The 21,956-nt window shown below is 47.6% G+C and overlaps 2 protein-coding genes across 9 annotated transcripts in view; both read right to left on the bottom strand.

Moving 5' to 3' along the window:
- Window positions 1-735, bottom strand: part of ACCS (1-aminocyclopropane-1-carboxylate synthase homolog (inactive)) — a 35,382-nt gene extending 34,647 nt beyond the window's left edge. For 6 of the 8 annotated variants that reach the window (XM_033860494.2, XM_033860493.2, XM_033860498.1 and 3 more), the window contains exon 1: window positions 72-453. In XM_033860494.2, coding sequence (XP_033716385.1) covers window positions 72-86 — 15 coding nt within the window. In that variant the 5' untranslated portion in view covers window positions 87-453. The other 2 variants (XM_033860497.2, XM_033860496.2) reach the window with 2 other exon arrangements.
- On the bottom strand, window positions 110-21,860 carry LOC101331535 (probable inactive 1-aminocyclopropane-1-carboxylate synthase-like protein 2). Its single transcript, XM_033861718.2, is given in 18 exon segments — window positions 110-338; window positions 460-601; window positions 5,926-5,986; window positions 5,989-6,081; window positions 6,168-6,310; window positions 7,637-7,778; window positions 7,878-7,906; window positions 7,909-7,922; window positions 8,670-8,759; window positions 9,826-9,926; window positions 10,264-10,341; window positions 10,597-10,694; window positions 11,682-11,748; window positions 11,973-12,042; window positions 12,434-12,504; window positions 12,956-13,012; window positions 14,417-14,970; window positions 21,697-21,860. Coding segments are annotated over 18 exon segments (2,061 nt in total). The 5' UTR covers window positions 21,719-21,860.
- Between the last annotated feature and the right edge of the window lie 96 nt (window positions 21,861-21,956).

Below are 21,956 nucleotides of genomic sequence, written 5' to 3'. Positions count from 1 at the left end.
TCGGTTAAATTTTGCTCCACTACGTCTTTTCTGGGGTCTCCCCCAACTGACTGGGCTCTCCCCAGCCTCACCTCGCCCCCCCTCATCCTATGCCTGGGCCCTCGGCAGGTCAGAGGGGCTGAGGCGGGGTGGAGGTGGGGGCCGGCCGGGCCCCGGCTCCGCGCGCGCCGTGCGGGAGCGAAGGGCGGGCTCGGGGCGTCCAGCGGGGCGGCGGCGAGTCCAGAGCCCGAAACCCGCGCGGCCGGGCCTCGGAGATCCACGAGAGGGCGGACAGCGTGGAAGGCAGAGCGCAAGACCCCTGCATGGCGGCGGGCGCCTCGCGGGCGCCGGCTCCCGGCCTCCGGGAGGAGGAAGTCTAAGTCTGGCCGAGGGCTTCGAGACGGAAGGGCCGGGACTTCTGCAGCGAGGCCTCGAGCCCGGGCAAGGCCCCCTGTTCTGCAAAGCGTGGATTGCACCTACTTGCGGAGCTGGAGGAGCCGCCGCCGGCACTCAGGTACGCGCAGTCTGTGTCCGAATCCTCGCCCGGACTCGCTCACCGCCGCTGTGCGCAGGGCACCCGGGCCCAGGCACTCGCACTCGGGACCGTCCACGCCGGGTCGGGCTTCCCAGAAGGTTCCGGGCACAGTTCGTCAACTCGCGCCCGAGGCCGCAAGACTCCCGGGTGTGGCCTGCGCGCAGGGAGCGCACACGCTGCAGCACCGTGGGGCGGGGAGGGGAAGCCGCGGAAAGGGAGGGGGCCCAGGGCCAGAGCTCCGCCTGGAAGGGACGGGCCGCCCACTGCTACCTCCGCTCTCTGCGGCCTCAGCGCCCTGGCGGCCTTCCCGCCCCGGTCTCCCCGCCCCTGGCACACGGGGGCCCCTCCCTCTGCCTCCTGGCCTTAGTGTCCCCATTTACAGGCAGAGTCACGGAGGTTACTGGACAAATGTATGCCTGGTTGCGGCCCATGGAAAAGGCTTTCCGGACTTACATTAATTCCGATTAAGGGCATCCTGAAAACATCTTTCCCCTATGAAAGCTTTTGACCTGAGTTTGTAATTTCTCCTCTTTTCCTTCTACAGAACATCTGGTGAACTCTGCCTGGGACCCTGCACATTCCGGGACTTTGGCAATGAGTTAGACCACCAAGGTCCCACGCCCGCGCTGAGCCTTTGAGTAGGAAAAGTTTCCTTTTCTCCATGAAAAGCAATGAGCAGGATCCATCAGTACATATCTGGCTGAAGACTTGGCTGTCTTCAGATCACTCCACTTCTTGTCTTCGCTTTGGCCTTGCCACTAACATTGTGACCTTGAGCAGCTCTCAAGACTTTTTGTTCCTCTATGTAAAATAAGCCAGTTCTCTCCATTTAAGTCATATCATTCTGTTTAATTCAGGTAAGTAGTCTTATTGAATGCCTGTGTCGTGCAAGATCTCTGCAAAGTGCTGGGATACGGTGATGGCAAAACAAACAGCGGGTCTGCATGGTTGACTGGGAAGGCAGACATACAAATGTGCTAACTAATAAGAAAGATTACCGGGTGCCTGGGAAGCATGCGGCAGGGAGATTTAACACCACTGCCCCCTTCCCTGACACACACACACATGCATTGGTCCCATACAGGAAGCCTTACACACACATTCATTCACCCTAAACACTGAGGAAGTGATGCTCGAGTCCTAGTTAGCTAGCTGGAGTGTGGGGTGTTGGAAGCAGAAGAAAGCCTTTGATAGAGCCTTGAAGGTTAGAGTCCGTGTGGAACATTAATGAACTGCAACAAGCCTAATACCGACCCCCGGAGCTTGCAGGGTTCAGGAGAAAGGTTGGAGATATGATCAGGGATCAGGTCATGAATCTTAATAAATCCTTATAAGGACTGTGAACTTCTCACTGAGGGCAATGGATATATATTGTAATCTCTAGAGCAAACACTTTTTAAAAAAAGTCAAAAGGTATAATTAAGAATAAATGGGATACCAAATAATGCCTGATTAATTCAAAAGGCATGCGGGAAGGAAAGAATGAACAAAGAGCACAGGGCACAAATAGAAGACAAATAGCAAGATAATTGACTTCAGTACAACCATATCCATGATTACATTAAATTAATGACCAAAGACCAGTTAAAAGATCATCAGACTGGATAAAATGGTACGATTAAGAATATGGTGTTTCGGCTTCCTTGGTGGCACAGTGGTGGGGAGTCCGCCTGCCGATACAGGGTACACGAGTTCGTGCCCCGGTCCGGGAAGATCCCACATGCCGCAGAGCGGCTGGGCCCGTGAGCCATGGCTGCTGAGCCTGTGCATCCGGAGCCTGTGCTCCGCAACGGGAGAGGCCACAGCAGTGAGAGGCCCGTGTACTGCAAAAAAAAAAAAAAAAAAATCTGACAAAAATTGAACCCTCATTCATGGTAAATCTCTCAGCAAACTAGGAATTGAAGGAAATTCTTCTATCTGGTAAAGGCAGTATGAAAAATACGTCCAGTACTTAAGAATGAGAGACAGAACTCAGTCCTGCTAAGATTGAGAACAAGGCAAGAATATCCTCTTACTTCTTTTATTCAATATTATACTTGAGGTTCTAGGCCATGCAATTAGAACAGAAAAATGAGAGACATAAATATTGAAAAGAAAGAAGGAAAATCATCTTTATCCGCAGGCAACATGATGGTGTACATTGAAAATTCACTGAGATCCCCCTCCAAAACGACTAGGACTAAGAAATGAATTTAGCAAGGTCTCAAGATACTGTCAGGAGGTGGTTCTTCCCAGGTCTCTCATGCTTCTGCCTGTCTTGCAAGCAGAGACACTGACTGCCTTTGTTCTGGGCTGTATAGGATTATATATATGTGTAAGTACGTGCATACATGTACGTGCATACCTGTGTGTGTGTATGTGCACATATATGTACAGTGACCAACTTTGGATGGTAGGGATAGTGTCTGCCTCCAGAGAAAAGGGTAGGTTTGTTTACTACTAAGTATAATAAAGATAATTTCTCCCTCGGGGCCAAAGTTCAGGCAGGTTTACTGCTCATTACAAAAGAATTAGGTTCCTTAAGCTTGGGTTATCCTCTCCTGCAACACACCCCGTTGCATGTACAGGCATCCCTTGGTTCCCTTCACTTTGCCCTATAGGAATCAGGATTTGGGGAACCAAAAGCCAATACTGATTACTGCTATTGCTGTGAGTTAATAAGTTGTCCTTTGTCTCTGACCCAAGATTCTCATGCCTTCAGCCAGCATCCATGAAACCTGTTATTTTGCAAGTAAGGTAAAACCTCAGAGCCGTCAAAGTTCTTGATAGATATAAAATCAGTTGTATCAATATACTAGCAACAAACAACTAAAAATGAAATTAATAATCTATACATTGAAAATAACATGAAAGGCATTGTGCCTAAGACCTGTACACTGAAAGCTACAAAGACCTTGCTGAGAGAAATTAAAGACCTAAATAAATGGAGGGATATTCTGTGTTCCTGGATAGGAAAAAATTAAATTCTTCCCAGTCAACCATTTGAATCTTGAGTGGAAAAGAAGACAGCAATGGCCTATCACTTCCATGGAAGGCATCATATCTTCCTCCCAGGACAGCGCCCTGATGAGACTGGCTATGAGCTCCCGTAGCAGAGATGCCAAGAGCATCTCTGGTTCCTATCTTCCCCCTCTCTTCTGGTCCCATGAGCTCCCTCATGCATCCAATGAATTCCCTTTCTGTGTCTGCTAGTCAAGTCGATTTCTAAAAAAACTTCTCTGGTGTAAAACATCTTGAAGCATCAGGCTACAAACCTACCCAAGAGAGGAAGAATGGTCCCAAACCCAAGTGACGGACCAAAGCCATTGGTGGGTGCTAACAGCTCTTCCATCATCTATAAAATGGTGGTAGTCCCCACTCTGCCCATTCCACAGCACTGGTGCTCAGACTAAAGCTCAGATGTACAAAGGCTTTGCAGAGAAATGCACAGGAGGTATGATTTGAACAGCTGGAAACACTAGAGGTGAAAATGGAAGGCCTCAGGCTTATCACCAGAGATTCACTTTAAAAGCCGTTCGAAAAGGCAAGAATGGAAAGAACTCATACTTGGAGTTATGCCCCCATCCTGCCACTGAGCCACTCGTGTATAAGGTGGTTGTGACTGTGAAAGGATCCTGTGGGACGTTGCACCCAACACCTAGAAAATGCTCCACCAATTAGGCATCACGGTTTCCCTTCCTTTCTGATCTGCCCCAGAAGTGTTCTTCACATATAACCTGCTTTAGAATTTAAAAACTAAATTTAATTTTTAAAAATAAATTATTTATTTATTTATTTTTGGTTGCGTTGGGTCTTCGTTGCGGTGCGCGGGCTTCTCAGTGCGGTGGCTTCTCTTGTTGCAGAGCGTGGGCTCTAGGCACGCGGGCTTCAGTAGTTGTGGCACATGGGCTCAGTAGTTGTGGCTCCCGGGCTCTAGAGCGCAGGCTCAGTAGTTTTGGTGCACGGGCTTAGTTGCTCCGTGGCATGTGAGATCTTCCTGGACCAGGGCTTGAACCCGTGTCCCCTGCATTGGCAGGCGGATTCTTAACCACTGCCCCACCAAGGAAGTCCTAAATTTAATTTTTAATTAAATTTTAATTAAATTTAAATTAAGTGTAATCAAAAATTTAAAAATCATCTAGCTCTCAAAAGGTGATATGAAGCACGTGAATAAGAAACAAAACAGGCCTGGAATTTACAAGAATATGGAAGTTATTAGATATCAAATATAAAAGTAAACCCATCTAAATAGGGACCCAGAGACCTCCCTCTATTCCTCTCTAGGCTTTCCCACCGGAATCTCCATAAAAGCATCTTGCACACACACAATGGCTAGAAGACTAAAAAGATGTAAAGCTTCCAAAAATGACAGATGCTCAGCTTAGGGGGGCTGATGGTGAGGTCAAACGAGCTCATGCCTAGAGGAGCCCACTGTCTGTTTGGTCACAGCTCCAGGTCAGTATACCAGCCTTGCAGATCCGAGGCTGACGTCAGGACTTCCTGAGAGTGAGACTGGCTGGAGCCGCTGGCTGGGAGGTAGACACTTCCTCCTTCTTTGCATCCTCCAGTTGCTTCACTCCCCAATCTTGCCCCTGCTCCACTAGCACCTGATGGAACCGCTGAATGGCTAGAGGGTCCAAATGGGGACAGAGAAAAATACTTAGTGCGTTTCATGTAGGCCCCAGATATAGCCAGGTCCTAGTAGGCCACCACAGAGCCTCTCGTTCAGGGATGCTGAACTTGAGCCTTCCCCTCCTTGGGATAGATTTCCAAGTCGACCTGCCGCATCCCCCATGGCTCTTTTTGGCTTCATCATCACAGCCCCTGCCTGCCAGTTTACCTTCATGACTCAGATCAAATCTTGTCACCTAGCTGATGGCCTTGGCCTCATCATTTTCTATCTGCCTCTAGTGGCCCTTCACTCAGTCTACTTTCCACATTAGCCCGAAAGATATTTGTGTAACATAAATGTTCTCTTATTCATTGCTATGTTCCCAGCAGGTAGAACAGTGACCTGCATGTGTTGAGATACAATAGATAAAATGAATGTCATGTTTCCATAACCTTCAGAGGAGAATCTAAACTCCACAGTATAGCATACAGGGACTTCTAGGTCATCTCCCTGTCTATCTCACCTAGGAGCCAGCAAGTCCCACATGGGCAGAGCTCCATTTCTTGAGAGCTTACAGTCCCAATGACCTGCTCAATGGCAGACACAGACCAAACACCCAAAAGGTATAATATACCTCAAGTGCCTGTCAGTTCCTGTTTACAAAGGAGCTTAAAGATATGAAAGTGGAAACAGAGGGCCTAGAAGGGCTGAAGCTATAGGCTGCTAAAGGAAAAAAAAGGACGACTCTGCTATTGCGTCATACAGGAGTGGCTGGAGCATCTTTGAAGGATGCCAGGATTGGGAGGTCAGCCCCACTCACCGCTTCTTAGCAGGAGGGGCCTAGCTGCAAAGATGAGGCGGAACCAGCCAGGCTGGTTTAGACCACGAAGGTCTTGCCACGGGACAAAATCAGCTTGTTGTCCAGGAAGCAGCAATGGAGGAGCAGCTCTTCCTCAAATGTGCATGGGTCCAGGTACTGGGGAGGACAGAGGGACAAAGCTGAGTTCAAAAGCCATCAGGCAGATCTGCCCTTTAACACCTGTCTTCATTCCCAGAACTCACCTGTTTTAAGTTGATCCAGACATAGAGGCCACAGCCACGATTGAGAAAAGGGACTTTCAATACCTTCAGTTTGTCAGTAATGTACCTGTGAGCCTCCTGCAGCCGGAAGCAATAAATGGGCAGGTACACATTGTCAACCCATTCTGGATGGGTGGAGGAAGAGGGCTGTCACACATCTCAGGGCTAAGATCTGCCAGAGGCTTCCTGACAAAATGCTCCCTACCTGGGCTCCATGCCTGCTGATTCTATCCAAGCCTGACTGTATTATATTTGAGCTGACTTATACCCAACACACCCATTTCCACTAGGTAGGCGGAGACATTGGGCTTCTCAATAATTGTGTAGGAAAGTTCTGTTTGAGTTTACACCCTTGAGGCAAGAAGTTGAGGTGTCCCATAATGGGGTTGATGCTTCTGTTGTCAACTGGGCAAGTAGCAGGTACTCATAGCTCCCTTACTTCCTGCCTTAGACCCTAACAAATGGACGTTGAAGAACCTTGTCGTCGTGCTTGGGGATGATCTTAGCCCAACTATCCTCAGCATTGGCAGCACTTTAGAACCACTTGGGAAGCTTTTAAAAGGCCTGATGGCCCGGGTTATATCCCCAGACATCTAAATCAAAATCTTCACGGATACAGCCTACACATCAGTACTTAAACTTCCCAGGTAATTCCCATGTGCATCCAAGACTGAGAACCAGCGTTCAAGGAGCTGGGAATCTGGTTTCTACCAAACTATTAGAGGGCCTGGCACCACGCAGGGAGGCATCCAGCTGGATTTCTCCTACCTACCCCTTTCTCCACCCAAAGCTGAAAGCAAATTGTTTTCTAAACCAGATCATCTGATTACATTAGTTTGTTTCATTATATCTCTGCTTTTAATTTAAATCCTCGGGCCTGGCATCTGCTGTATTACAGGGAATTTTAAAAAGGAGCCCTTATACCATGGCATAAAAGGGGGGAAATTCCCTCTGAAGCCAGCATTCACTTAAGATCCAAGGGGAAGGTGAATTCAGGTGCCATAGATATAGCCACACCAACTTGCCCAAATGGCAGCTCTCCTTTGGCCACACTGGAAGATGAAGTTAAATCATATTCGAGGAATCAGGGTGTCCCTTTGTAATCTTTGCCTGAAGCAAGCCAGCTTTGGGGGAGGGAAAATTGACCTTTACATAAAGACTCATTTCTGAAGTTCCCACCTTTAAGTCCTAGAGTACAGTTGATGATCCCCTTTCCAAGCAGAGCACGAGCTACCAGATGGCCAGTGTTTTAGACCAGCACCTCCATCTTCTGTCTACACCCGGCTGCATCATCTGAGCTACAGCCTGCCCTCCTGTAAACTTCCTGTCCTGCCACTGTTAAACCCAAGACAGTGAACAGGGTCTCACTGTATTGAAGGCATGTCAGAGGCCCAAGCAGACCCAGGAATTCCCCGTGGCCACGAGGTCTGGCCCTGAACAGGGCTCAGTACCTCTGTCCTGGAGCAGCTGACACAGCTTGTACTGGGTGACGCCAGAGATGCTGTGGACGTAGCCAAAGGAGCTCACGGCAGAGGCCACCTCCCTGTTGCGGGTGTACAGAGTGCCAAAGCGGAAGCCAGAGATGCCGAAACCCTAGAGGAAGAGAAGTAGGGAAGGAAATACCCAGTTGGTCTGCCTTCTGCTCCTGGATCGACTTCCTTCCCTACCCAAGGACAGGCAGCAGGGACTCACTTTACTGGTGCCCCAGATCACATGGGTCTGTTGGGGTCAGGCAAACTGGAGAGGAGAGAGTACGGTCAAGATTATGGAGAAATATTTGAAGGATGAAGACTTGGGGTCTATGAAGGGAAGGTGAAAGTGGCCTTGAGGGCCTTCCTAGACAGAAAGGCCTATGGGACCCACAGTCAAGAAACAGCTGCCCCAGTTAAGCCAGGAAGTCAACAAAAGGTATCCTCATGGAACCAGATGGGACAGCTCTCAAGTGCCCACTGAATGACGTCCAGGGCCCGCAGCCTGGCTCGGGGTCTTCCCACAGCTGGTCCAAAGCCACCTTCAGTTGGCTCCTACACAAGTGGGCCACCCCCCATTTCTAAAATGTGTTCACCTATTTCTTACTGCCCCGCATTTGGCGAAGCTCTTCCTTCCTCCAGGCACGCTCTTCTCTTGCTTTGCCTGCCGCATCCTGTCCTAGGGCCGAATACTACCCTCCAGAAAGTTCTGCTCTATTTCTATTCTTTCCCCGTGCCCTACTTCTCAAGGAGTTCCTACCCTGACCTTCTGGAGGGTTTCAACTTGACTTTTGACAATGCATATGCTACCTTTCCCTCAAGTTATCTCATGTACAAAATGGCGTTTGGAGAAGACACTTGGGAGGAAAGATGACACTTTGCTCACTTTCACACTCCCAGTGGCTCTGAGCTCAGTTCCTGGCATGCAGCCAATTAAGTTGATGGCCCGTGGACTCAGCCTGCAAAGTAGGAACTTCATGGTTCTCATTCCCAATTCCAGCCAAGACCAACCTACCTCTCCAGGCTCAGAACACTATGGAATGGGATGGCTTCATCAAATACAGACAGCATGTAAATCTCATCTATAATCACATGTAGGTTGTACCTGTAGGTTGGGTGAAAGAGGGAGGACGATATCCAGGTTCTCCCCAATTGTTAGCTTGCTTCGTTTGATGGCCCTCTCTAGACACAGATCAGACACTCCTACTGCCCCAGCAGCCCATCCAACCCTTCCAGGAGGTGTGGCAACGTAGAAGAGGGTCTCTCCTTCACCAGAGAGGACCTTTCACCCTGACTTGGGGATACTAGGAAGGAAGAGAACCCAAAAGACATGCATGAGAACATTCGACCTCACGCTTCAACCATCAAGCAGAGACTAGTGGGAAGGGACTGGGCATCCCAGAGAGGTCTCTTCTGGTACAGTCAGGAGCTGCCACCCAAGATCTGAATCAAATAGGTTTATAAAGCAGGCTAAGTGGTGATGTGCTTCATCTCCTTTATTCTCCCAACAGCCCTTTGAAGCAGTACTGTTAGCTCTATTTCACAGAAAGAAACTAAGTTTCTGAGACAGAAAGTTAATTCCCTCAGCTAGCAGATGTTAGAGCTGGAATGTAGACCTCCCCCAGCATTCTTCCTCTTCTCCCTTGCTCTGCCATTAATTGGTCTGGATACGTTATGAAGTTTGAATAAGGGTTTCTTCTAGATAGAAGAAGATTATCTACCCTAAGAGGGCTATTTCCAGACTTCAGAGATAACATGTTAACATGCTCTTAGAAAGGAGACATGAAAGTTCTACAGGGACTCATCTTCACCCCACAAGGTCTGAGAGGCTGTCTTCCTCGGCACCTCAAGCCAAGTAGTTTGGGAAATGGATGCGGGAAGAAAGTGCTTATGCTACAAGAGGTGGAAAAGCAACAGAACTGTATGATGACTGTTGTGTAGGTATGTGCACATGGACAAAGGCTAGAAAGGAAATGGCACAGTTTGAAGTAGTGAGCAGGTGGGTGCATTTTCCTTCATTTCAATTGCAGTTAGTTGTCTGTAACTTCACAAAGTATACCACGCAGTAAGGATATTTAAGGTATATTATTTCTGGTTCTGACTCCTTGACTCTGAGTGATTGGAACCCTTCTTATGGACTTCATCTAGTCTCAAGGGGGTAGAACTCATACTTCTTGGCAAATTCCAGATATTCCATCACTGAGTCTCGGGAGTAGATGTCTCCCAGAGGATTCTGATGGTTAATTAGCACAAGGCCTCTGACCTTTTTCCCCTAAAAAGGACCAAACGTAACCAAGTGAACACAAGTCCTTCACATCGACATCAAGTCCAGCCAAAGATCAGGTTAGGGCACCGAGTATCGAGCACCTAATCAAGACCTCAGTGGGCTCTCGGAGGAGCAACTATCATATTTTTGCCCACAGAGGGGATCAGGAAGGAGCTCTGGGGGCCGCCACAGCCAGGGCACCTCGGGTGACGTGCCCTGGGACACTATCTCTTTTGAAGAAGGTGCCCACAGCGTCTCGGTGAACAAGTTATACCAGAGTGTCCATACTCAGTCCCTTTCCGGGGTGGCAGTGCCCACCCTGAAGACCTTGTTCTCTCCTGACCTCAATCTTAGCCCCGAGCAGGGCTCGCTCCAGCTTGTCCACGGTGAGCTGGAATGGATAGGCGCTCGCCTCAGTGACCTGGAAGACAAACACGGCCTGAGAACCACCTGTTTGGAAGCTTCCAAGCCTTGATTCCTCACTCCTATAAACCGTGAACAATCCTTTACCTTCATACCCAGGGCACTAGTCCCACATACCCTCTTTGCCCGATTTCTCCATCCTTCTCCCATAACTTATGTAGGAGAAAAGCAAGAAGCCCCTACACCTTGGAAATGCCCCAAGATCATTCCATTGCCTGGGTGGGCTGAGCAGGGGAAGGGGCCCCACACTGACCTGGCTCTCCAGGTGGACAGGAACCAGTTCAACTTTCGCATACAGGTGAGTACTAAAGATAAACCCACCATAGGAGGGGGTGGGGACCAGAAAGGCCTCTGGAAGCAGAGAGACAGAGCTGTTAGTCCAGGGTCTCCCAGTCAGAACATGCCAGGACCCTCAGACCAGCAGCAACGCTACACTCAGAGAAGGTTAGTTGGGTAATCCCTCCTACTTAGGGATGAATGATTTGGGGCACAGCCTCTATAAAAGTAATCCACTCTTCTAAACATTATTTGGGGAAACAACACTCAAGTCTCTTCTTTGCAGGTACACTAGAGGAGAAAGGGAAGAATACTGCTATAAGTGACTTGGAATCCCGGGACTCAAGCCAGGCTTGCTAGCAGGTAGAACACGGGTCATCAGCAAGTCTTGTCAGCTCCATACCGACACTGGAGGCTGAGGTCCACGCACAGGGAGGGCTCTCATCTCTCTACATGGCTCAAGTCATGTGACCCTGGTGATCTCATGTGTTCTTTTCTTCCTGTCCATTCGGCCTCATTGATGGGCTAATCAAGGACCCACCCCTTCAGGTGAAATGGTCGTCTTGGTAATGAGTCTCCCATACAGTAGGTTCATCAAGAAATCTGAGATTCTTATTTCAGATTGTTAGGAGGCATCGTTAAGAAGGAGACTGAGAACAAATCTCTCAAGCTTTATTTGGTCCAGAACTCAGTTTTTGATTTTGGTGTTTTTGTTTGTTTTTTGAGGAGACAGAGCATCTATATTGTCTAGTTTACTAGGGCTGTCTGGATTGGAGCTGAGACCAAAAGTCCAGCTAATACTGTAATGAGTTGGCTCCCGTTGTCACCATCCCTGGGGCAGACCTCCTTGAGGACTGTCACATGTCCATAATAAATGGGAACCCAAATCCCTCACCCCAGCACAAATAGTAGGAAGACGTTCTAACCAGTGCAGGAAGCACCCCAGTTCTTTACGGGAAAGGCCTTCAGTCAAGCTGCTCTTCTCCCCCAAGGCCCAGTGCCCATGCACTCATGCCCACATGCTGCTATTTCCCTGAGGGAACGCAGAGCCCACTGACTTACCACCTGGGTCACACAGAACCATGGCTAGTGCGGAGAAGACAGAGGAGCAGCCGTTTAGAACAACCACCTGAAGAAGATACACAGAAGGCAGAAGTCGAAAACCAATCCTCACGTAAGAGGGATAGTTCTCCCGTCTCTCTCCGCCTGGGAGGACAGACATGAGGAGTCTCCTCAGCTAGGACCCATTGGCCTTCACTCTGCCCCGGCTCTGAGGGGCTGTGCTGGAAAGGCAGAGAGGCCCCCAAGAATATGGCCTTCCCCCAGGGTGGCAGGAAGGCTGGAAAGAGACTCATTTTCTGGGTCAAGGTGGGCAGGTGCCTTACAGTCGGAGGTCAGGAACCGGGCTACTTCTTTCCGCAGGCTGTGGACAGACCCAGAGAGACCTGTGTTTCCCAGGCCTGCCTGTGGGCTTTCCCCATAGTCTAGACTTGGGTCTTTTTGAAAGAGCAAAGCATCCAACCTCAGGGTCCTTACAGGGTTAACAGGGGACTGAGGCTCTCAACTCCCCAGGCGACACAGATATTAACTGTAAGAGTTTGGACAAGAACTTGGGCCTTTTGAATTATAGGGCAGTTCTATCTCTATGATACCAGCCTGCCTCCTATGATATTCTGGGCTAGGCATTTTCTAGAAGTCATTGTCCCCCAAAATAGGTAGGCACCCAGCAGAGAATCTGGCACCTTGAGTCCTTCCCTGGATGAGGACAGGTGCCTGTGGACCAGAAGACCCCAGCTCTGTAAGGGGCTACTTACAATGGTTGTCCTCTCCAATCAGGATACTGCAGTAGGTCTTCATCAATGTACAGCATGTCAGTCCGAGTCAACTGGTGACAAATAGAGCATGAGCCCAGCCAGACCAGGGATGCCCAAGAAGTTTCAGCCTGCTCCTAGGACGCATATGGGTGTTTGCCCTGCAACACAGGGCCTCCCAGAAGGAAATGGGCATATATGCTTCATGTTCCCTGGTGAACGGAGGCTTCAATCTTCTTGTCAAAGATTATACAAATAGCTATCCACTGGGAAGTGTCTGACAACTTCCCCAACCCTACATTTGATCCGGAGGCTCCCTTAGCAGCTTACCCATCATATATCCATCCAGAGAACACCTCCCAACACAGCCCAACCAGGAGGTTGGATGCGCTATTCTAGAAGCTATTTCCCCACTCCCTTCCCCAAACTTCTAAGTCTTATTCCTGTATCTACAACATGCCAAAGAACATTCTAGGGGGCCTGGGCCTGAAGGTGGGTCCCAGCACACGCTGGAACATGGCTTACCCTTTCAGCCAGCAGATCAATACAGATCTTCTCACTGGTACCAAGGTTGATGTAGCCCTGGAGATGGAAGGAATCTAAGGTCAGTCCTCTTGCCCTGCCCTACATGGACGCTTTAACCAGGTCACAAGTACTTATGCTGGACGAGCCCAGATGGGGGTCTCCCTGCTCCATGAGGCAATGCAATCCATGTTTGACAACTTTAATATTAGATAAATTTCTACAAACCCTAAAGATCTCATAGCTTGCAAGTTTCCCTTTTTCGAGCCATTTATTGGGTTGGCCAAAAAGTTTGTTTGGTTAATGAATATGTTGTTCAATAAAGTTCTTGGTGAAAATGAAGAATGTCTTTTATTTTTACTTAAAACCAAATGAACTTTTTGGCCAGCCCAATAGATAATAATAGTTGTATTATGTACCAGCTATCATTCATTGAGCTCCTATGTTCTAGACACTAGACTAAGTGCTTCCTGTGAATTGCCTTCACTCTCACAACTCCTGAGAAAAAAGTTCTATTCTGATCTCAGCTTAAAGGGCGTGAAGCCCAGAAAGGTTGAATAAACTACTATCCATGTGACCTTGGTGATGGGCAGAATTCCACCTGACTGGCCCCAGAGCCTGGATCCTTAGCCAGCACAGGCCCTGCGTGTATCCATTTCTGCTATTTCCACTTCCATGGATGGACCCTTCAAGTTACTGGAAGAGGTATGACCCCTCAGAGGCCAGTGGGGATACCTGACTCTCTTGGCCCCCAGAAAAGCAGACAGTCACCAGCCACATGTCACTTAGATGGGAACAGAAGGAAAGGTGTGGCTCGTGTGGTCCTCCGCCCTCTGGCTGGACAGCTGCTGTGAACCTCCCTTGCTGGGAGTCTCTTCCTGCCCCCACCACCATTAGGATAACATCCTAACATCTCACAATGGCCTGATCCCATCCATACCTCTGTCACAGCGCTCACTGTCCCTTCTCAAGCCACATGGGCCTCCTTGTCCAATCACTCCAAGCCCTTCCCACCTTAAAGCTTTCACACATGCTGTTCCTCTTGCCTGGAGGACCCCCACCCCGACTCCCACCACATGGCTGGCTTATTCAACCTTTAAAACATCCTCCCTGACCACCCAAAGCAGGCATCCCCTTAGCGCTCTTGCAAACATTATTCATGTTCATTTCCCCAATGGCCGACGATATCCATCACCAGACTGAGTTCCATGACGGTAGGTTCACTTACCACAGTGACCAGAGTGACTCCTAGTGGGTAAGAGCTGGGACAGGAGGGGAAACCAGACCCAGCTTGTCAACTTTCTTGGCCACATCACCTTACTTCCGTGCCCATCCCCTTACCTATAGAAGAAAATAGTGCCTACTTCATGGGGCTGGAAGAGTCAGTGAGAGTGCACAGTACGTGACACGGGACTCAGTAACTCCTAGTGATGGGGCCCCTAGAGTATGTCCCCCCATCCTCACCAGGGTGTTCTCGTCCTTGTGGTATTTGTTTCCTTGGTAGGTGTAGTCCTGGAAGCTGGAGTGGTATAAGGCAGAGATGTCAATCCCACGGTTGTACAGGTCATAGCCGATAAGTGTATCTTCAAAATCACTCCGTTGGTAAAACGTCTGGCAAATCTGCCTGGATGATTGGGCCTGCTGCCCACCTCTGACATCGACCCTAGAGTCCATGGAAGTGTCAGGCAGTTGGAAGCTCCGGTCACCTGTGGCCCCAGACTGCAGGTAGTGGAGCATCTGGAACATTAAGTGACCCAGGAAGGCCACCTTGTCCCTGACGGCCTGATTGTGCCTCTGCTTCTCCAGCGCCAGGTCCTGCTGCTGGTGCCTGGTCATCAGCTGCGTGATGTTATCCTCCCCCGTCTGCCGCAAGGACAGCACAATCTCCATCAGCTGGGTGTGGATGCTACGGTTTCTGAGGGCCTGGTCCCTCATCTGGCCATAGGGCATGGAGGGCATGTCTGATGGGCCACTCATACTCTGGGTATTCCTATTGGCCTCAGCAGGCTGGCTGGAACCTGCAGAGAAAGAGAGTCCATGCACTGCAGCAAAGGTCTGGGCCTGATCTCAGGCTGGTCACTAGTTCCTCCTACCTCCACACCTTGGTTGTAGGCCCAGATGAATTCAGGAAGAGTTACCTGCTCATTCAAGGGCAATGCCTAAGTGGCCCCAAACCCAGATGCTGGAGCGCTGTACATAAATGTCATTAACATATGTTCTGGGGAAGACCCTTAGGGCCCACTTAGAGAAAAAGGGGAAACTGAACAGATAGGCTGTGGATTCTTCAACCAGAGCAATTCCTGCTCTGTAGAGTTCTAAGTAAGAAAAGGGATTCTGCTGCTAAAAACGAAAACACCAAACCAAAACGCTGAATAAGTCATTCTGCTGGAATAGGGGTAAGTAAACTACTGCCCAAGGGCCAAACTAGCCTTCCATTTGTTTTTGTAAATAAAGTTTTATTGGAACACAGTTGTGTTTGCTTGTTTATATATTATCTATAGCTGCTTTTGTACTTTAACGGCAGAGTTGAATAGTTGTGACACAGACCACGTGGCTCACAAGGACTAATGTATTTACTATCTGGCCTGTTACAGAAAACATTTGCCAGCTCTTGTTCTAGAACGTCAGCCCTTCTTTTTGCCATTTTCCCCAAGTTGGCCGTACCAGATGTTCAAAGCTCCTACTTTGTGTTACTTCCTGTAAATGCCTTCAACCTGCTCACGGTGACAGCTGCCTTGGACTTCCATCACCAGTAACCATGGTTGAGATACATGGTTCTCGAACTTTAAAGTCCACCAGAATCACTTAGAAGGTTTGTGAGGACACAAATGGCTAGTCCTCATCACTGTACTTTGTTTCAGGAGGTCTGGGGTGGAGCCTAAGAACTTGCAGTTTTAACGAAGTTCCTAGGACTATACTTTCCGAACCTCTAACTATTCAGAACAACCTTCTGTCTGAAAAGAAGTCAAAATGCTGGATAAGACTTGAGAAACACCTTTATAAAGCCTCAAAGAGTAAAAAAAAATCAGATATTAAGAAGCCAGGAGGTAAGAAAATTTGAGGCTGACAGCTGCCTCTAATTCATTATAAGACAATCCTCATATGCCCAGTCACTGAGACCTCTTTTTCTAAGAATCTAGACTTACACATCTCCCACCAAATGCCATCTTCTAAGTTCTTTTTCTATGTTACATCCCTTACATTCCCCCCACATATACAAAACCTTGTTACTTCTTTTACAGGTTTGTGGCACCAGCATTTCAAAGTACTAGACACTCCGCCCAACCTCTCCAAACCATCCTTGGTCTGCCTGTGATGTTCCCATCACAACCTATACTTCTTTTTTTTTTTTTTTTTTTGCAACCTATACTTCTATGTGATGATGCTTAATTTTGTTACTTGTTCAGTATCTGCCCAGGTCAGACTTCGTCATCACATCCTTAGCACAGTGCCTGGCACGTAGGTAACTATTGGGAGAGGCATAACCACAAGGATGTGGCCGAGTCAGCAAAGAGATGAACAATGACTGAAGACTTTAAGCTATGGAAGACAGAGCAACAGCCAGATGAAGCCATAGGACAAAGGGGTACCAAGTCTTGACTTAGGATGTCAACATTTCATCAACAGTGATACAAAGAACTTTACTTAACACTTTTAGAAACATACTTAGAAAGAAATTGAACAAATATAAGCTCTTATTCCCAGACTCACCCTTTGTTTCACAAGCAAAAGCTTTGCTCTGGCCCAAGCTCCATCCCCTAGAAGTAAGAGGGTCACTTCAACGGGGCTCTCAACTCTGGAGGTGAGTAGGTTCCTTTGTTTTTGCCTTCCAAAAGGTGGTACCCATCATCCTTATTGGTCTTGATCAGTGCCTGTGGGAAGGGCCAAGATGGTGGAGATGACCTCCCTTCTATGGGCAAGAAGCTGTCACCAGGGCACTTCTGCTTTCTCCCAGGCCTGGGCTGTCACATATAGACTGTGTTTGTTCTGTTTTACCTTAATAATAAAATCAAAGATGTGACAGCTCCATAGAGCAGCACATGCGCCCAGGATTTAAGTTATTCCAGGTCAAGCTGGATTAGGGAGTCTCTTGGACTTCTTATCCTGGAAGTCCTTGCTGTTACCAAGGTCCCATTACTCTGTCCCATCCACCCAGCCCTCAGCCAGGGACTCCAGGTTCACAGGAAACAGGGATCAGGATGGGGCAGGGAAGCTGGAGGCCAGGTGGCCCAACAAGCCATTGGAGGAGGGAGGCTGTTTAAAGAAGGTGGAATGAGAACCTCTCCAGGCGGGCTTAAGGAGCAGAAAGTGGGGCCAAGGCAAGGAACTGCAAAAAGTGTATTTTCCTGGTAAATGTTTTCTCTGATAAGGAACTGAGTATGTTGCAAGGCCAGGGGGAAAACCTAGAAGATGGACCTCTGCCAAAACTTGTCTTTTCCACAGGAAAAGTCTATTGTAATGATGTTGTTCCACAAAGGCCATAATGTCCTTAACTCTCAGCCCTAAGTTGTCTGGCTAAGTCTTTTTGGCTACATCCTTGGTTTCAGTATTTCTCATCCTTCAACCATCTACCTCCCAAACCACACTCAGGGCCCTTCTATAGAAGCAGCATCTCAGAACCAGCCCAGCTGGTGCCCTCTGATAAGAGCTGAAAGATCTTAAACAGTAGAAACTGGGAATGGGGAAAGAACATGGGAAGTGAACTAGGAACAAGCTTGTCTCCTGTTCATTTGGGATGCCAGTACCTGGGTATACCATTTATACCAGGATACTTCTGTCTCTTTTTTTAGTGCCCTACAAGCCCTTCTAGCTCTATCTTGCCCTTTGGCCTTCCTTCCCCTTGCCATGCACCAGCCTCCCCTGGAGTCTCAGTACTCTAACCTAATTAAGATTCTTCCTTTTCAATGTAGTAATTATGATAAAGATTGTCGAGTCTTCTTTATGTGCATGGGAAGCAAGGTGTTTGGGGATACAGATGCCTAAATACAAGTTGCAAAACTGAAAACTCAGGTAAAAGCAGCCTGGAGAAGCCCAGATTCTATTCTGTAGTTGCAACTCAACAACTGTAGGATGTTGGAAGAATTATCTCCCCTGGGCATCAGTTACTCATGTAAGATGAGAAGGTACTTACCTCAGTTGGAGGTAAAATTGGAGCTCAGTGAAGACAAGGAGCTTCTAGTGTCCCATAGTAGAACCAGGATTTAAACCTAAGCCCTCTGACTTTAGCCCAGAACTCCTAGAAAAACAGTGAACTGGCAGAAAACCAGCACCTACACAGACTACAGCCTGACTTCACATCACATGATGCCCCAGAAGTCTCGAGTTTTGACGTTGGATTAACTTCATCCAACAATATTGTCATCCTGTACTGTTGGTGACTCAAAGTCCCTGGGCAGAAGCAAACAAATACTCTGGAAGCAGTATACTTTAGATTTTAGATTTCTCAAAAAGGATAATTCTTCAAATACAGTGTCGAGCACACAGAAAATCCAGACACATGAATAAACAGCATGAGCTAAAACCAGCACAGACAACAAAGACCAACTGGACTTGAGGTACTAGGAGGAGATTGTAAAATAATTGCTTTTCTGTTCAAGGAGACAAAACCCAAGCCTGAAAGTTGACAAAAATTAGAAGTTACTTAAATGACAGATTTAAAGAAAACGGGAGATTCTAGATCGCCTGTTGTTAAAATACAATGATCAAAAATTTTAAACCTCAGTGGAAGGGTTTAATGGCATATTAGATACAACTAAAGAGAAAATTAGTGACCTGGAAAAAGAGGCTGAAGAAACTTTCTAGAGTGTGGCATGAAGACACAAAAGAAAGACAAAAGATATAAAATCTAAAATATACATACACGTATACACATTCGCTTGGAGTCCCAAAGGAAGAGAAAATGGGGCAGAAGAGAAGCAATTTGAATAAGATGTTTTATCAGTGCCAAATAACCAGACACCAAAGCATGGCTTCAAGAAGCCCAACAAGTGCAAATTAGGATAAATAAATCTATACCTATATATATATATATCACGGTGAAGCTACAAAAAAAAAAAAAGACATCATGGTGAAGCTACAAAAAAACAAAACAAACACTTTGAAAGCAGCCAAGCAAAAAAAGAAAAAGTTATCTAAAAGGAATAATAGACCAAAAGCTGGTGTTAGCAACAGCAGACACCTGAAGATAGTGAAATGCTATTTTCAATATACTGAAAGGTAATAACTCCCAACCTAGAATCTTGTAGCCATCACAAGATCAACATTTCAATAGGTAGTACCAATTTCTCCCCCTAGAGGGGCTGGATTTACTGCAGAGGACACTACTAACCAGAGCAAGTAGGTTTGCCTTTAAAAGCTAAAACCAACGGAGTGATAGAGAGCAGACAAGGTACATACAGTACAGTTCTACTCACAGAACAGGCAAAAGTAATCGGTAGTGACAGAAATCAGAACAGTGGCTCCCTGGACAGGAGGTTGGGAAACTGACTGTAATGGGGTGCAGGGAACTTTCTGGGGAGACGACATGACCTATATCTTGATAGGGTGATGGTTACACGGCTATAGCCGTTTGTCAAAGCTCAAAGTGTACACTTATGAATTTTACTATATTTAAGTAGGTTTTGAAAATGCAGCTGTAGCTAATTTAAGGCTCTATTAGACTATAAATAGCTAAATGAGTTCATTTCCAATGCTAGCCCTTCAAGTGTAAAGACCAGTATGGGAACAGGCCCCAAGTATACAGAGGGATATTTGCATAATTAATTTACAGTAGAAAAAAATGAAAAGACAGTTCTTGAGAGAGAGAGAGAGAATGCAAGCAGAAGCTAACTTAGTCAAGAAAAATAGGAGAAAGCACGTGCATGGAAATAAGATGAACTAAAGAGTATTTTGAACTATTCTAATGGATATGCCTAAGTCTGGAAGAAATGGATAATGCAGTTTAAAATGTATTATAGCTTATTATTCCTAATTCCAGATAAGAAATAAAATCTAAACAAATCCGTTTCCATAGAAGTTATCAAAGAGCTAGCTCCCTTAAAAAGTATCTGGCCCAGGGCTTCCCTGGTGGCGCAGTGGTTGAGAGTCCGCCTGGCGATGCAGGGGACGCGGGTTCATGCCCCGGTCCGGGAAGATCCCACATGCCGCGGAGCGGCTGGGCCCATGAGCCATGGCCGCTGAGCCTGCGCGTCCGGAGGCTGTGCTCCTCAGCGGGAGAGGCCGCAACAGTGAGAGGCCCGCGTATCGCAAAAAAAAAAAAAAAGTATCTGGCCCAGAGGGTCTCATAAGGAAATTCTACCATGTACTTAAAGGAGAATATTATTCCAGTGCTATTAAACTGTTCTAGAAGAAAGGAAAATCATCCACATTTCATAATCAAATAAACAGTGATATGTAGATTTGATGATGTTTATATGAAGAACTATGGACAAATCTCACCTATGATTAGGTTATTAATACTTAGAAGACAAATAGCACCTAACAAGCAGAATCCATCAGCATAACAAAATAACCACGTGCGGTCATACTGAGAATGGAAGGACAGCTCAATTCTATGATTTATAGTAACTCTTCATTAATAGATCCTAAGGGGATAAAAGTCACTTGATCTATAGATGCTATGGAGACATCTGACAGAATTTGATACCCATTCTTGAGTTAGACAACTTGATGCCACGAATGGCTACCTCTTTAACCAAGACATCTCTCAGCCCAAAAGCCAGCCTCCTACTCAATCTAGAAACTGAAGGGTTTGAATTCATGAACAAGAGCTAAGGCTGCCCGTGATCACTGTGAAATATCTAACATTGTACCAGAGGTCTCGGCCAGAAGTATTAAGCAAGGAAAGAAATTAGAGTTAAAAATAGGGAACTTGGATGATTGCTATCTACAGATTCCTACTGTCTACCTGGAAGACGCAAAAGAATTAACAGACGTTCTACAAGAGAATTGAGTATAGCTATAGGCTAGGGCCCCAGTTCATCGTTTGGTAAATACAGTTTTATGGGGATGCAGCTACACCCATGTTGCATATATATGCTGACCAGACTTCGGTAGTGAACACTAGACCAGCACTTTCAACCGGGGGCACTCACCTCATGAGTGAGCCTAGCACTGCCTGGAACCCCCAACCACAGGCAGCTTCATTTTCCTTTAATCCTAGAGGTGTTATCCCCAACTTTCAGATGGGGTGAATGAGGACATAATAATAGTCTGTTGAATTTAATGCAGCCCCCCTACATACCCAGAATGAGTATGAACAGTGTAAGCTATTTTGGGGGTCACAGTCCCTCTGCAACCGCAACATTATCAACAACAACTTACACTGACTGGGTGCTGCCTTGAGCCGGGCTCTGGTCTGGATGCTTTGTATCCCCCACGTGATTTAATCCTCAGAGTGACTCTATGAGGAGGGTACCACCATTAGCCTCACTTTACAGATGAGAAAACAGAGGCTCAAAAGCAGGAGGTGAATCACACAAGCTCACACAAATAGGATGGGAAAGGGAGGCTTGAACCCCAGGCCCCACTGCCCTCTTAACTATCCCTCCCTGAGGCTTTTGCTGGAAGGGTGCATATCCCCTCAAAGCTTGGCTTTCACTTTCAGGGATCCAGAAGCCCCCTAAGTCCATCGTTGCCCCACCCCACTGGGGCTCCAGGGGCCCAGGTAAAGCCCGGCAATGTTTGGCCTAAAGCCCCCTCTCACTCCACAGCCGCGGCTCCCGAACGAGCCACCCTGCATTTACCTCCGTCCCTGTTTTTACTCATTTCTTCTCTGGTCTAAAATCCTTATGTCTGGGCTTCCCTGGTGGCGCAGTGGTTGAGAGTCCGCCTGCCGATGCAGGGGACGCGGGTTCGCGCCCCGGTCCGGGAAGATCCCACATGCCGCGGAGCGGCTGGGCCCGTGAGCCATGGCCGCTGAGCCTGCGCGTCCAGAGCCTGTGCTTCGCAACGGGAGAGGCCACAACAGTGAGAGGCCCGCGTCCTGCAAAAAACCAAAACCAAA

The sequence above is a fragment of the Tursiops truncatus genome, chromosome 8 (genome assembly GCF_011762595.2).
Source record: "Tursiops truncatus isolate mTurTru1 chromosome 8, mTurTru1.mat.Y, whole genome shotgun sequence".
Classification (NCBI taxonomy): Eukaryota; Metazoa; Chordata; class Mammalia; order Artiodactyla; family Delphinidae; genus Tursiops; species Tursiops truncatus.
The sequence above is the reverse complement of the archived record's forward strand: the minus strand, read 5'-3'. Positions and strand labels throughout refer to the sequence as shown.